Below are 17,130 nucleotides of genomic sequence, written 5' to 3'. Positions count from 1 at the left end.
TGAAGTGTTGGGTAGCAGACCACATCTGGCCAGGGGTGGTGGAGAGAGAGGGAGAGCTATGAAGTTAAGAAGATAAGAAAAGAAAGCTGGGTGTGGTTAATACACACTTTTAAACCCAGAACTCAGAGGCAGTGGCAGTAGGATCTCTCTGAGTTCAAGGCCTGGTCTACAGAGTGAATTCCAGGACAGCCAGGGCCAAAGAGAAACCCTACCTCAAAAGAAATAAAAATAAATAAATAAAATTAGTTAAATGATAAAATAAGAAATTAATCCAAGGGTGGTGTTTATCAGAGGAATTTTTTCTAGGTTGTCGGGAAACTGCTGACTCTCTCTCTCTCTCTCTCTCTCTCTCTCTCTGTGTGTGTGTGTGTGTGTGTGTGTGTGTGTGTGAAGCTGTGCCTCTCATCTGTTGCCTTTGGTGTTTCTCAGGAGCCCATAGAAACTGCTGTGTCCTCTGCAGAACATGTCTAACAGTCACACTACTCAGGAGACTCTGGAGATAATGAAAGAATCAGAAAAAAAACTGGTGGAAGAATCTGTAAGCAAAAACAAATTTATAACTAAAACTCCAAGTAAGGAAGAAGCTGAGAAAGAGGGTGAAGATACTGGTTTGCGCCAGGAGACGCAGGTAAGGAGTGAGTGTGTGGTGTTTATAGTCCTTTAGCTTGAAGAGAAGCAGAAAATGGTCAGAATCTATCGATTTCTGGTATGAGCTCTCCAGAAACTTAACCCAGAGCCAGGTGTAGTCTTGCTCCATTGTGCCCTACCTTGCTTTTGGTTGCTGTGGTAAAACATGTAACAAAAAGCAACTGAGGAGGAAAGGGTTTACTTTAGCGGACAGGTGACAGTTGTTGTTGAGGGAGGCTTCAGCAGTACCTCAAGCAGAAACCATGGACTTGTGAAAGAAGGCTGCTTACTGACTCTTTCAGTATCGTTCTTAGCCCAGGCCTGCCTGCCTAGAGATGGCACCGTCCACAGTGGACTGGGCCCTCCTCTGCCTCAAGCCTGCCTTTAATCCTAGCATACGGAGACAGAGGCAAATGGATCTCTTATGATCTACATAGAGAGTTTTAGATAATCATAGTGAACAAGACAGAACAAAACAAATAAAATCAAAGAAAAAGAAGAAAGGAAAATTTCTCACATGGCCACTGGTCAGTCTGATGAAGGTAATTCTTCAGTTGATGTCCTCATCCCAAGTGACTCTAGGTGTGAGTCAAGCTGGTGCCCCCTGTGACAGCTTACAGTCCCTTAAGAAGTGAGTCCAGGGCCAGGCTACCTGAAACCTTGTCTTTCAGAAAGAAAAGAAAACCACTCTGTATAATCACAGAGTCCATGATGAAATTAAAAGAAGAAAATGAAATCCCAATCTGTTTGGACCCAAGTTCACCAACTCTTAGTATATTTGCTGCTTTTTTCTCTAATTCTAAGCTGTACCTTTGCTGTACACGAGGAACCTCCCCAACTTTCTTGAGGCATATCATTCAATACTCATCTTAATATAATTTGGATTGCTTCCTTGTACACAAAAAAGGAATAGTTTCTAGAGTGGTTTAAGAAAGTAGCATAACCAACCATAAACTTTATATAGGTACAAAAACTGAAAATGGCCAGCACAGCACCCTCTTACATCAAAGCAGGCTTCCAGGTGTTGTTCTGAGTCTCCTCAGGCAGATCTGTTCTTCCCTTCTCTTCAGATCCAGGAGGAAACTTCCCACCCAGTGGGCCTGAGTATACAACTAAGCAGCCTTGTTTAGTTTGCTTCCCTTCTAGAGACAGCAGGTCACATGTTTATTGTTGGTAGTAGCACAGGCTGCTTTGGTGCTGCTGGGCAGCATTGTCCTGCCCTTTGGTGCTGTCTGAGGTTCTGACTGCTAAGCTTTCTTCTGTCAAAGGCACACTGAGCTCAGTGCTGGGATCCTGATGGGAAGAAGGGAGAAGTATAGAAGGGGATGTGGGAGAGGGTCTGTCTTCCCTTTTCTTTATTAATATAGCAAGTTTAAGCTGGCAGAGCCCAAGGTCCTGGAGCTCCTAGCACCATTGTTTGCCATTATCAACCTGGCATCCTCTACTTCAGTGCTTCTCAGCCTTCCTAAGGCTGCATCCCTAATACAGTTCCTCTTGTTGTTGTGGTGACCCCAACCACAAAATTATTTTGTTGCTACTTCATAATTGTAGTTTTGCTACTATTATTAATATTAATATAAATATCTGTTATGCAGGAGATCTGATAGGCGACCCCAAAGGTGTTGTGACCCACAGGTTGAGAACTACTGCTCTACCCCAAAGGGAGGTTATCTACTGCATCTCTGGCAGCATCCCCAAGCAATGAGAAGATACAAGTGTTATCTCCACCAGTTACTCTGCAGCTTAGATTTGCAACTAAAAAGCAGACTCCCCCCCCCCCCCACTGAGATACACAGTGTGCTCTCCTGGGCCAGACCATGGGATGCTCCACTGAGCACAAGGGACAACCTACACTTGGATTTTTTATTTATTTGCTTATTTATTTTTAGTGTTTTTTGTTGTTTGGTTTTTTGTTTTGGACAGGGTTTCTCTGTGTAGCTCTGACTGCCCTACAACTCACTCTGCAGACCAGGCTGGCCTCGGACTCATCCATCTGCCTCTGGCTCCTGAGTGCTAGGATTAAAGGCGTGTGCCACCACTGCCCGCACTATTTTTAGTGCTTTTAAAACAGGATTTCATGTAGTTCAAGCTGACCTTCAAACTTGATATGTAGTCAAGTCCAAGCTTGAAGTTCACCTTTCAGAGTGCTAGGATTACAGCTGTGTGCTGCTACCATGCCCAGAACCATCTTGATATTCAGTTAGGTATATGGATAGACAGATACAGATATAGCTAGATAGTATAGTGTTTTGTCTATGTATTTGTCCTCGTACTGTACTGTGTCTTCAGAGGCCGGAAGAGGTCATTGGATACTCTAGGACTGGAGTTAAACATAGAGTTGTTAGTGTCCATGTGCATGCTGGAAACCGAACCTGGGTCTTCTACAAGAGCAGCAAGTACATGGGACACACCTGTATTCCCAGCATTTAAAGGGTAGAGACAGGAGGATCAGGCTGGCCTGTCCAGGCTACATATGATACTGCCTTAAACAAAACAAAAAGTTGCATATAAACACATTTACCAAGTCATAAGAGGCTGGTGAAATGGTTCAGTGGTTATAGGCATTTGCCACAAAGCTGGTCTACAGAGTGAGTTCCAGGACAGTCACAGAAGGATACCAGGCTGGCCTTGAATTCACAGCAATTTGCCTGCCTCTGCCTGGAATTAAAGGCTGGTAGCACTATTCCCAGCGCATTCAGATTCTGAGCCTTGTCTAGCTAGCCTGTTAAAGAGCCCTTTTCTCTGTGGTTTTCTTCTGTTACACAAGCTCAGTTTCTGTGAATCCTTCGTTTGATGCCCAAGGATGAGACTAGTCTTTTATTATAAGCCTGTGAGATAAACATTAACTCTATCAAAAGCCTGATTAAAACTGGAATTTCAGTTTAGAAGGTCTAGAAACTCAAAGCATAATTTTTCAAGACAACTTTATTCACATAGGCCTTGCCTCCGTTAAATATTAAAGCAACATCAACATAAAGGGACAAAATTAAAGCCTGACAACTCCCTAAGGCACTTGTTCTCCAGCTGTCTGCTCTTTCATTGTCTTCCCTGTTAGTTTGCCACATCTGTGTCCTGGGTGCTTTTCTCTCTATTTTCTTATATGTGTCGATTGTCATTCCCCACCCATCCTTCCAGAGTATGTGGAGACAGTTTGCCACAGTTCCAAATGTACTCTAGCCTCCATTGATACCAAGAATGAATTTTAAATATGCAGGACAGATATGTGATGAGTGTTTAATTATATACTGTCAAGATTACATGAAAGATAATAATTAAGTGAACTATTAGATCCGAGTTATTTGTTTTTAGGAGACAATTGTCTTTTGAACTCCTGTTGTGTATACTTCTTAAAGATAGACAGTAAAGAAAGAGCATTTTAGGTTTTATGTTTCCTAGGAGGCACTCTTCTGGTTAAAAAAAATCTGTATCTTGATATACAAATATTTTGTAGGGTTGAAGACCTGCTCCCCTTCTCACCTGACTCCTTTTGCTCCCACCAGAGGAGGTAGAGCTACTACCATCTGTTGGAGCTTTTGTTCCTTTTACAGAGTCTTTGGTCTTGCTACACACCCTGGATCCCTTAGCAGTTCCTTAGGACGCCCTCTGTCCTCTTCTGGCTTTCAACATGGCACATGTTCTTTCAACAGCAATGAAAACACCTTCCTCTCCTCCTCCTGCTTCTCTCCCCTCTTTCTTCTGTGGTCTTCCCAGGGAACTGACTGGTGCTGCCAAAGAAGTCCTTGTTCTGAGTTGAAGCAGAAAAGTTTAAAAGAGAAGAGGCTTTTTTATTTGGGCCATGTAACATGTATTTTGGGAATTGGTTATTGGGATTCAGAACAGATTTTACAGGGAGATTTGATGGTACAAAATGAGGGTTCTGAGATTCTTTTTAGAATGGGTAAGCTATTATGTTAACACATACTCAAGTGGGCTGTATTAATAACCAGCTGAGGATGGCCTCTTAATTGGACTTTCTGCCTTTATATTTATAATCCCTTTGGGTTCATCTGTTATGCTGCTTTAGAAAAATGATTGTGAAGTAAGGAACTGATTATATTAATTCTCTTCAAGCTTTCTGTGTATCTTACTGCTTGAGACTACGTCTCGTATTCTCCATCATATGACTTAGCCCTTTAACTCCAGCCATTACTTCTAGCATTTTGTGCTTCAGTATTATCTGTTTCAGAAATGAGAGTTGAAAAGTTCGAGGACAGCGTGATTGTGTATATGCCTTCTCTGCCTGGTGCTTGATATTTGTTAGGCTTTAACCTGGGTTTGCTTCGTTATGGGAAGTAGATGCATATATTATTAGTAGAGATAGACACTTATACAAGTTGAAGGGCAGTTTAGCAGCACTTTAGAAAGATTGTAAAATGGACCATTGATCTACTGTGTTAATGGATAGACTCAAAGATATGGTCACTGTTTGTACTAGTAAAAATTAGAAATATCCTAGTAATATATAATTAAAGGGGTTGGTAAAAATAAACTGTAGCATAGCCACACAATGGAAAAAACAAAAACCAATATATATTCTGTGGAATGATATCTGTGAAAGTTAGTTTAATCATAAAGTTCAGAGTAGTGTATATAATTGATATTTTCAATGTATATACTTATAGTAAGCTTGTACTTATAGAAGTCCATAGATAAATTTAAAAGACATTCAGTACTGATAGACTATTGAGGAAGGAACCTGGTCAGGTATTTGCGGGGAGAATATGAAAGTACTCAGTATTTAACTGTTTATACCTTTTGAATGTTCATGCCATTTGTAAGTTTACCTCCTCGAAAGGGCAGAGAACTACTGCTCTATATTGTAGGCTGCTCATCCTCCCTTATCGCAGCAGGCCTTGCCACTGACTAGTTCTCCCAACATTTATTACCCTCCATCCACCATCCCATTTCTCCACTTTGTGCTGCGGCAGAGTTGTTTAACTTGTAAAGAGGACAAAAGAAAGAGAAATCCTTACCTCACCAAGACCATACTGATATCCTGCCTCTATCTTGTCTGACCTCCCCCATCTTCCAGCCTCAGATTTTTCTTTACCCTAACCCTTCCTCAAAACCCCATTATGACCTCTCACATGCTCAGAAATCTTAGCAGGTACTTACTTGTTTGTTTGCCCCCACACTTGCCTCCAGCATCATCCGTCCTCTTCCTCGGCTGATGCCGTACTCCATGTCCACATTCGCTCCTCTTTGTTCTGGAGTGCTTATCCCTGTCTCCCGTCTTCTTTGTTTTTTATCCCATCTTATACCACATTTCTTACCCAAAGAGGCTACTAGACCACCACTGGGAAGCTTAGAACTAGGAGAATTCTCTTGTTTTAGAAGGGAAGCATTGCTCAGGAGGCAGAGGCAGGTGGATCTCTGAGTTTGACACCATCTTAGTCTACATGATGGGTTCTAGTGCAGCCAGGGCCATGTAGAGACCCTGTCTCATAAAAACAAACCAAAAATGGGCCAGGGGGATACATATGGAAGGAAGACTCTCCATTTCATTTCTGCATCTACAGGGACAGATGTTCTGGGTCTGTCAACTCAGAACTCTAGATGTATTGTCCTAGAAATACGTTACGGGGCCAGGACACAGCTCAGCAGGCAAAAGTGCTCTAATTTCGATCTCTGAAACCCACATGGTAGAAGAACACAGACAACTCCTGCAAGTTGTCCACTTACTGCCACTACATGTCATGGTGCTCATGTACACACACACACACACACACACACACACACACTAAAATGTAATTAAAAAGATTATTGGGGCTGGAGAGACAGACAACTTAGCAGTTAAGACCATTGGCTGGTTTTCCAGGACCCAGGTTTTATTCTCGGAACCCACATTGCAGCCCACAAATGTCTTCAGGTGTAGTTCCAAGGGATCTGATGCCCTTTCCTAGTGTCCATGCATACTACACACATGTGGTGCACAGACATACATGCAGGCAAAACACACATAAAAAAATCAAATTAAAACATTTTAAGAAATAAGAATGTTATACCTGGGTATAGTTGCACACACCTATAATTCCATTGCTTGGGAGGTTGAGGCAGGAGGAGTGAAATTCTGGGGTAGATTAGACTACTTAGTGGGACCCTGTCAAAAAAGAAATGGAGGGAGGGAGCTAGGGACATAGCTCACTTAGTAGAGTACCTGACCAGCATGCACATAGTTCTGAGTTTGATGTTCAGTGCTACATAAGCCAGGCATGTTAATGGATGCCAGTAGTTCAAGGCCAGCCTAGGATACGTGAGACCCTGTCTCAAAATGAGAGAAAGACACTGAGGAATCATATTTTATTTCCATTATGGATTAAATAGACTTCTGTGAGCAAGCTTACAAGAAAAAACATTTTATGCTCTGGCAGTGCATACAGTCAGGAGAGGATTCCATGATTTGTCTAAGACTTTCATCAATATACAAAATAACCTAGGAGATTCTTATCATTTTATTCTTTGTTTCATGGTGAATGGTCCTTTGAAAGTAGAGGGGGGGTACAAGATCAATTCTGTATGGAGTTGGAATTGGGCAACAAGCACACCAAGTGATTTTCACCATAGTATATAATGACTGTTAAAACCAGTTAATAATTAGTATGCTGTTGCTGTTGTTAATGTGCATTTGCTTAGAATATTGGTTTCCCCACCTTTCCTGTTTTTTAATCCTTTTCCAACAGAGGCGGACATCCAGCCATGGTCATGCCAGGAAAAGAGCCAAGGTGAGAGCTCTTCTTCCATCTCTTACTTTCTAACTTCATTTGTTACACATTTCATAAACGTGTGTTTTGGTGGTATCTGAGTTCTCAAATTACATATAGGCAGAGCTTTCTTGCCTGCCTTTTATATCTCAGTCATGAGCGTCCATCACACACTGTGTGAACATAGTTGCATGTACATTTTTGTTTGTTTTTCTAGACAAGGTTTCTCTGTGTAGCCCTGGCTGTCCTGGAACTCGCTCTGTAGACCAGGCTGGCCTGGAACTCAGCAGGGATCTGCCTGCCTCTGCCTCCCTTAAAGGCACACGCCACCACCGCTTTAATGTTGCATGCATATTTACCTACATTTCCTACTGGAAAGTCTGGCTCTTTTCGCTCCTATTCAGGTCCAGTCTATTTTTGAACCTGAAACGATGCCTGAAAAGACTTCATGGAGCCTTGAGGGTATTTGGTATTGTTTATACTGAACTGCTGATTTCTCTGCTCACTCCTGGCTTCCCTAGGAGAATGGTTGTTTGTATGAGTTTTAATATTTACTAAATTCTCCTCCAGGACAGCTAGAGGTACATAATTAGAATCTTTAAAAAAAGAACAACAGGGGGCTGGAGAGATGGCTCAGAGGTTAAGAGCATTGCCTGCTCTTCCAAAGGTCCTGAGTTCAATTCCCAGCAACCACATGGTGGCTCACAACCATCTGTAATGGGGTCTGGTGCCCTCTTCTGGCCTGCAGGCATACACATAGAATATTGTATACATAATAAACAAACAAACAAACAAATATTTTTTAAAAAAAGAACAACTGTACTACTTATTAGGAACTGCAACTAACAGAATCTAAGAAGGTATTTCCTAAATATTTACCAAAGGAATATATATGAACTATATTTTTGATGTTTGTTATGTTTTTCAGTCTAATTCCAAGCTCAAGTTGGTACGCAGTCTGGCAGTGTGTGAGGAATCCTCCACTCCATTTGCTGATGGGCCACTAGATGCCCAGGTAGGTCTTTTACAAGCCCGAGTATGGCACATTTTGAGCCTGGCAGTTGTTGGGTAAAACACAAGAACAATTACAACATGGACATCGGACCTTGAAAGCAAGGAAGAAAGTATGTTGTTTTGAGACGGGGTCTTACATATCTCAATTAGCCTCAAACTCTTTATGTAACCAGAGATGACTTTGATACTCCAGCCACTACCTCCTACGTGTTAGAATTACAGACCCGCACCACCAAGACTTGCATGAAAGGATACTTTAAAGAAAAACTCTTTGGGACTGGAGAGATTATGTCAGCGAATAAAAGCACTGGCTGCTTTCTAGAGGATCTGGTTTAGATTCCCGGCATCCACATGACAACTCACACCTGTCTGTAACTCCAGTTTCTGAGATTATGACACCCTCACACAGACATACATGTAGGCAAAATACCAATATACATAAAATAGAAATAAATCATAAAAGGAAAGAAAAACTCTTGTGGTATTACATGGTGACAGTGGGCAATGTGAGTCTTGGTATCTTGCTCATGTGGCAGAGGACCCAGGGCTGAAAGGTTTTTTCTGCCACACCCTTCACTTCAGTGATCTACCTGTTACCATCCAATTCTTTTTCTTTTTTTTCTTTTGGTTTTTTTTAAACAAGGTACCTCTGTGTAGTCCTGGCTGTTTTGGAACTCACTCTGTAGACCAGGTTGGCCTTGAACTCACAGAGATCCACCTACCTCTGCCTCCCGAGTGCTGGGATTAAAGGCGTGTACCATCATCGCTTGGCTTACCTTCCATTTTTTACAAGTATAGCCAGTGCAGCTTCAGCTGTAACGTCCGACAGAAAAAGGTTGAAAAAGGTTGCCCTCTGCTCACTTGGTGGAACAGAAATCCAACGTAATTAACAACATACACTCTTCTATAAGATTAAATTTGGCATAACTGGATATCAACATGTAGAAGAATGAAAATAGACCCATATCTATCACCATGCACCATCCAAATGGATCAAAGACCCCAACAAAAGCCAGCCACACTGAACCTTATAGAAGAGAAAGTGGGAAATACACTTGAACACATTGGCATGGGAGACCACTTCCTAAATATAACCCCAGTAGCACAGACACTGAGAGAAACAATTAATAAATGGAACCTCCTGAAACTGAAAAGCTTCTGTAAAGCAAAGGACACGGTCAACAAGACAAAATGACAGCCAACAGAATGGGAAAAGATCTTTACTAACCCCACATCAGACAGAAGTCTGATCTCCAAAATATACAAAGGACTCAAATTGGACACCAAAAGAAAACATAATCCAATAAAAAAAAAAATGGAGTACAGACCTAAACAGAGAACTCTTAACAGAGGAATCTAAAATGGCTGAAAGACACTTAAGGAAATGTTCAGTATCCTTTGTCATCAGAGAAATGCAAATCAAAACAACTCTGAGATTTCATCTTACACCTGTAAGAATGGCCAAGATCAAAAACACTGATGACAACTTATGCTGGAGAGGTTGTGGGGAAAACAGAACACTCCTACATTGCTGGTGGGAGTGCAAGCTGTTACAACCCCTTTGGATGTCAGTGTGGCAATTTCTCAGAAAAATTAGGAAACAACCCTTCCTCAAGGCTCGGTAATACCACTTTTGGGTATATATCTGTAGAAGGAGCAGCGGGCTGCGTTCCTGCCCAGCTCCTGCACAGCTAGCTTTACACCCGAAATAACTACACACAAATTGTATTTTTTTAAAGCCCATTAGTTCCAGCCTCTTATTGGCTAACTCTCACATCTTGATTAACCCATTTCTAATAATCTGTGTAGCACCACAAGGTGGTGGCTTACCTGGAAAGATTCTAGCCTACATCCATCTTGGGTGGAAGAATCATGGTGACTGCCTGAGGCGTCTTGTCTCACTGCCTTCTTCTTCCAGCATCCTGTTCCTGTTCACTCCGCCTGTCAAAGGGCCAAGGCAGTTTCTTTATTAACCAATGAAAGTAACACATAGACAGATGACCCTCCTCCATCATATATCCAAAGGATGCTCAATCGTGCAACGAGGACATGTGCTCAACTATGTTCATAGCAGCTTTGTTTGTCATAGCCAGAACCTGGAAACAACCTAAATGCCCCTCGACCAAAGAATGGATAAGAAAAATGTGGTACATTTACTCAATGGAGTACTACACAGCAGAAAAAATAACGACAGCTTGAATTTTGCAGGAAAATGGGTGGAGCTAGAAAACATTTTGAGTGAGGTAACCCAGACACAGAAAGACAATTATCACATGTACTCACTCATAGGTGGTTTTTAAACATAAAGCAAAGAAAGCCAGCCTACAAACCACAATCCCAGAGAACTTAGACAACAATGTGGACACTAAGAGAGACTTACATAGATATAATCTACATGGGAAGTAGAAAGTAGAAAAAGACAAGATCTTCTGAGTAAATTGGGAGCATGGGGACCTTGGGGGAAGGGAGAGGCAGGGAGGGGAGCAGAGAAAAATAAATATCAATTAAAAAAAAAAAGAAAAAGATTAAGTTTGGGCTGGTAAGATGACTCAGTAGGTCTTTCAGGGCTCTACTGCTGTGAGGAGACACCATGACCACAGCTAAGGAAAGCATTTAATTGCAGCTTGCTTATAGTTTCAGAGGTTTTAATCATTGTCATCATGGCAGGGAGCATGGCATAGATCCAAACACAGCAGGAAGAGGGAGCCACTGGGCCTGTCGTGGGCTTTTGAAACCTCAGTGCCCACTCCCAGATATTTCTTTCAACAAGGCCACACCTCCTAATCTTTTCAAATAGTGCTTCTCCCTGGCCACTAAACATTTAAATATATAAGCCTATGGTGTCCATTTTTATTCAAACCACCACAGTGGCTAAAGCCTTGGCAGGCAAGGACTTCATATGCCCAGTGTGAGTTTTCCTATGGTGACATAAGAGGCAAATACTGAAAAATTGCTGGAAGCTAAACACTAGATAGTTAGCATGGACACATCACTACACACAAGAAAGCATGTCTCAAGCAAGGATCTCTGACCTCTGGAAATAAGACTTTTATTTTAGGCCACCAGCTCATAAAATATGACACAGTGACATATTAATTATGAAAACTCGACCAATAGTTTAGACTTGTTTCTGACTAGCTCTTAAAACTTAAAGTAACCTGTTTCTATTAATTTATATGCTGTGACATAACTCATGGCTTGTCAACTCATCTCATACATATCATGCTTCCTCTGCATCTGAGTGGTGACTCCTGGCATTTCCATCCTTCTTCCCAGTGTCCTCTGTACCTGGATATGCTCCTAGCTATTGGTCATTTACCCTTTTACTAAACCAGTAACAGTAACACATCTTCACAGTGTACAAAAAGACTATTCCACAAGGACCTACACAAGTATATTGTGGCACACACATGCCCATACTGAAACACAAACACACTCCTTTGTGTGCACATACACACATAAAGGTTTAAAAAAAAGGAAGGAAAGAAAAGATAAAACTGCCATCCTAAGATTTGCTTCTATTGTTATTTTGAGGGATTTAAAAAAGTTTTTTAAAAAAAAATATTTATTAGCTGGGCAGTGGTGGCTCACACCTTTAATCTTAATCCCAGCACTCAGGAAGCAGAGGCAGTTGCATCTCTGTGAGTTTGAGGCCCCTGATCTACAGAGAGTTCCAGGCAGCCATAGCTACACAGAGAAACCCTGTCTCAAAAAAAAAAGCAAAACAAAAAATAAAATTTATTTTATGTGTGTGAATGTTTTGTCTGAATATATGTCTGTGCATCATGTTCATGCTCACAGAGGTCAGAAGAGGACACCAGATCCCCTGGATCTGGAGTTGCAGATGGTTGTGAGCCACCATATGTGTGCTGGGAAATGAACCCAGGTTCTTGCCAGACCAACAAGTGCTCTTAATTAAGCTGAACCATTTTTGGCACACAAAGGGTTTACGTCTTTTCCCTTCTTTGATCATATGTCACTTTCTTTTATTCAAGGATATTATTCATTTGCACATCAGCTGTCCATCTGACAAGGAGGAAGAAAAGTCCACAAAAGATGTCTCTGAAAAGGAAGACAAGGACAAAAGCAAAGAAAAGGTCCCAAGGAAGATGCTGTCCAGAGGTGAGGACTGTACCTCTCATCCAGCTTAGCGCCTGAGCCACAGTGTGCTCTCTGTCTCTCTACGTCTCATTTTCTCAGGGGAAAGGTATTTTACTTTGTTTTGGGAGACTGTAGTCCTTGCTTATTGCTGCCCAGGGCCAGCCTCCAGCAGCACAGGGCTCAAAGGGAAATCCACAACACCTACATGTACTAGATTTTTTTATCTGAGTGGGTTTAAGGGAAAAAGACACTCACACAATCTTAATGATTTTCTTCTTTATTCTCTATTCTTCTATATTCTTTCTACTGTATACTTTTTTCTGTAGCTTACATACCCTAGCAAACTTTTTCAAGCAATATAGGAATTACAGTGTATTTACCTTCTATTTTTCAAGTGAATAATTACAATGAATACAAGTTAAAAACAGCATGTTTTCCATATCCCTTAATATAATTAAACATTTTACATAGTACAGGTGAAAAAAAGAAATTATCACAAGAACCCCTGCACATTCATACCCAAGCAACTTGTTATAGATTAACCTTGTAGGCAGACAAGATAGTCTTCTCAGTCAGGTCTTTTACTGGCTGACTGTGTTTTGCAGTTACATAAAAAGGGCCAATTACTTTATTACTTATCTTATAAGGAATCTTAAAGGAATCACAAATCTAAACTTTTATATATGAAAAAGAATTAGTCAGCTCTACTTTAAACCTTTAGGGTGCACAACCACTCATCAGTAGGAGATTAAGAGCGGAAATGGGTATAAGGAATTAATCATCACCTATGGTCATCAACCAATCTTAGCAAGAAAAGTGCATCAGCTAGTAATAATTGGGCTGCTTTTTTCTTGTTCTCTGACCTTAACAAGTTCCTCACTCAACTATGTGCCTTTCTAAAACTTAGATTGTCTTCTTGGGTTTTTTTTTTTTTAACCTCAAAACTATTTGACAAAAACATCTTAGTCTAATATTTTCTTTTCTTTTTTTTTTGAAATCCAGCTTCTTTTTTTAAAGATTTATTTATTATATATACAATATTCTGCCTGCATGTATTCCTGTAGGCCAGAAGAGGGCACCATATCTCATTACAGATGGTTGTAGGCCACCATGTGGTTGCTGGGAATTGAATTCAGGACCTCTGGAAGAGCAGCCAGTGCTCTTATCCTCTGAGCCATCTCTCCAACCCTTAGTCTAATATTTTCAATGCTTTGTTTCAGCTATTAATGCACTCTGAAAACTGTGAACACATTTCCCAACATTAAGGTTAAAAGAATTTAAGCTAGCTGGGCTACCAAGACTTAATTGTTTTTCTTTTCTTTTTTGGTTTTTCGAGACAAAGTTTTTCTGTAATTTCGGAGCCTGTCCTGGAACTTGCTCTATAGACCAGGCTGACTTCGAACTCACAGAGATCCTCTTGTTTCTGCCTCCCAAGTGCTGGGATTAAAGATGTATACCAACACCCCTGTCCCCCGGGCTCAGTTGTTTTTCTTAATCATTAACCTAAGCTACAGTCTATACAGCTCCTCAACAGAAACTCATGTGTTCTAGCTGTGTGGCACGTCCTTGTTTTATTTTTTATCATCAAAACTATTTAAACTAACATTATTATTATCAATTAAACAGTACAGTTTAAGAAGGAACCATCTTCATAATATCCCACAGGTAAAAATGCCCAGTAGATCAGGATGTTTCCATGAGAAATACACTACATTGTAGGCAGTGGGGATCCCCCCTACACCCATTCACACCATGCAGATACCAGAGAAAGATGGCAAACGTGTAAAGGCACAGTAGAAGCAAAAGACATTCTGGAGTCTGTGGTCTCAGGGCCCTGCCTATCAGTGATTCACCGCTTGGTGGGCTGACACCCTGAAGTCAGTTGCTACCTGCCACTCCCCCTACTTGGCCACTGGCATTGGATTTACTGTGTAGATCAGGCTGGCCTTGAACTCATAGAGATCGACCTGCCTCTGCCTCTGCCTCACAGTGTTGAGTTAAAGATGCCTGACATCTGCAGTTTTTTATTCAAAAATTATATTTATTTTATGTGCATGGATGTTTTCTCTGAGTGTATATCTGTGCACCATGTGCACACTTGGTATCCAAGTAGGCCAGAAGAGGGTGCCAGTTCTTTAGGATTAGATACAGAGAGTAATGAGCCACCATGTAGCACTGGAAATCAAACCCAGGTCACATGGACGGGCATGCAGTGCTCTTAACTGTTGAGCTGTCTCTCCAGCTCCTTCTCTCTTAAATTTTGAGCCAGGGTCTCGTGTAGCTTAGCCTGGCCTATAACTTGCTCTGTGGATGAAGATGACCTTTAATTTATGATCTCTCTTCCTTTACTTCCTGGATCCTGGGATTATGGTATGTGCCACTAGGCCTGGCTGCAATGTGGTGCTAGAGATAGAATTCGTGGCTCTGCATGCTGGGCAAACACTCCACCACTGTGCTAAACTCCAGTTATCTTTTACTTTTTATTTTGAGACAGAATCTCACCAAGTTTCCTTTGAACTTAACGTGTAGTCCAGGCAGGCCTTGGGTTTTCCTGCCTCAGCCTCCTGAGCATCTAGGATTACAAATCTACAATTCTTTCTTTTTATCTTGACACCTTGGCACCGACTAGTTTTACTGGCCCAGTGGTTCCTTCTGACTTGGTTGCTTGAGGGAGCAATTTACTAGGTTAATTAACCTCTAATCTATGCTTCTTTAATGAGCTTGCCTCAGCTCTTTTTTTTTTTTTTTTTGGTTTTTTGAGACAGGGTTTCCCTGTAGTTTCTAGAGCCTATCCTGGAGCTAGCTCTTGTAGACCAGGCTGGCCTCGAACTCAGAGATCCGCTTGCCTCTGCCTCCTGGCGTGCGCCACCACCGCCCGGCTTGCCTCAGCTTTTATATAGAACAGAGAGACACTCTGCCAGCATTGACACTGCCCAGGGTAAGGCAGCGTTGTCAGTGTGGTTGTGGTTATGCTCTGAGATAGATGGTGGTGTGGGTAATCATGATAGTGGTCGTCCAGATAACCTTTACATGTTGGTTTGGGGATGGCTGCAGTGTTTTGTTTGTTTAGATGCAGGGTCTCATGTAATTTGGGCTGGCCTGAACATCTAATCCTTCTGCCTCCATCTCCTGAGTACTGGGATTACCATACTCTATGTTAAGTGGTACTCGGGATCAAACCCAGGGCTCATATGTATTAAAATGAGCCCTTTACCAACTACACCTCCAGCCCTGTTAAATGTTTTATAATATAGATAAACTTCTACTTATTAGACTCTGGCTTTAAACTTTGGGGTGGTAGCAAAAAGACAGAGTCTATAAAAACTACCACATTTGTGATGCAGCAAGTGGCTCTATGGGTAATAGTGTTTACAATGCAGGTCAGCCCTGGAGTCCACCTAGAGCGTAAAGGAGATGGCGCTAGAGTTGCGCTCTGATCCCTGTGCCGTGGCATGTCTGCTTGCGGACACACACTGTTCAGGTTTTGAAGGATTATATTTAACAAGTAAATCAAGCAACCTTGGGCTTAAAAAAATCATCTGTATTGGACAAAGTCCCTGAGATTTTGGAAAATTCAACTATGACTGCTCTTACCTGTAATTTGTTTTTAGTAGGTAGAATATAACCTGCTTTATTTTGGTCAGGACATTTGACAAATATTTATTAATGTTAAGTAGTATTTTAGTGTAATATTGATATAATACTCTAGCCCAAATTCTTCCATTCTTCATTTTGTTGTAATGGGAGCTTTTTTTGGGGGGGGGGGTATATTTATGTGTACATGTTTGCATATGTGGAAGCCAGAGGTTGAAGTCAGGTGTCTCCTTTCATTGCCCTCTACCTTATTTTAATTTTTTCGACATTTCTGTGTTTATTAATTGTGTGTGTGATGTATGTATGGAAGTCAGGGATACCTTTCAGGAGTTAGTTCTCTCCTTCCACTGTTTAAGTTCTGGGAGTCAAGTCCAGGTTACCTGCTATGGCAGTAAGCGCCTTTACCACTGAGCCATCTAACCAGTCGCTTCACCAGGCTCTACACTGCACCTAGAACTGATTTAGGCAAACTGGCTGGCCAGTGAGTTCCACAGGCTCACCTGTCTTCATGGTCTGTCCCAGCACCAACTCTTATGTGGCGTTGGGATCCGCAATAAATCCACTGAGCTGTTTCCCTAGCCCATGATTTCTCCCCTTTTTTGCCATGCTTGGAATTGAACCCAGGGCCTTCCACCTACTAGATGAGAGCTTTATCACAGCCCAGCCATGACAGGAGCTGCCACAGAGCTAGCAGTAAACATTGTTCAGGATTTAATGCTGAGCTTGAAGTTTGATTTTGGTTTCCTGTTCTTGTAATTTCTGTTTAGACATTGGCTTTTATTTGAAATTAGATACCATGCAAGCAGTTTCATTTCTTTTAAATTTCTTTTGTTGTGATGGTTCTAGACTCCAGCCAAGAATATACTGACTCCACTGGAATAGATCTACATGAATTTCTTGTAAATACACTGAAAAAGAACCCAAGGTAATAACATGATTGATGTGAAGGGGGAAGGGATAGGGTGGGGATTGCAGAGCCTTTTAAGCCAGCTTTTCAGCACGTCTCTATTACTAGAATATAGAATGTTCGTCTTTTCTTAATTCTTCTAAAGTATAGTTTATATTTTGAGAGATTCAGAATACTCACATTGAG

At 41.4% G+C, this 17,130-nt stretch overlaps 1 protein-coding gene across 19 annotated transcripts in view; it reads left to right on the top strand.

The window, feature by feature from the left end:
• The window catches only part of R3hdm2 (R3H domain containing 2), a 116,521-nt gene that overhangs the window by 61,555 nt on the left and 37,836 nt on the right, over nucleotides 1–17,130 (top strand). For 17 of the 19 annotated variants that reach the window (XM_038314987.1, XM_038314984.1, XM_038314986.1 and 14 more), the window contains 5 exons: nucleotides 430–628; nucleotides 7,308–7,349; nucleotides 8,257–8,343; nucleotides 12,338–12,464; nucleotides 16,884–16,962. In XM_038314987.1, coding sequence (XP_038170915.1) covers nucleotides 464–628; nucleotides 7,308–7,349; nucleotides 8,257–8,343; nucleotides 12,338–12,464; nucleotides 16,884–16,962 — 500 coding nt within the window. In that variant the 5' untranslated portion in view covers nucleotides 430–463. Of the gene's footprint in view, nucleotides 1–393; nucleotides 629–7,307; nucleotides 7,350–8,256; nucleotides 8,344–12,337; nucleotides 12,465–16,883; nucleotides 16,963–17,130 lie in introns of all 19 variants that reach the window. The other 2 variants (XM_038314973.1, XM_038314971.1) reach the window with 1 other exon arrangement.

The sequence above is a fragment of the Arvicola amphibius genome, chromosome 17 (assembly GCF_903992535.2).
Source record: "Arvicola amphibius chromosome 17, mArvAmp1.2, whole genome shotgun sequence".
NCBI classification, from domain to species: domain Eukaryota; kingdom Metazoa; phylum Chordata; class Mammalia; order Rodentia; family Cricetidae; genus Arvicola; species Arvicola amphibius.
This window is presented reverse-complemented; position numbering and strand designations above follow the sequence as displayed.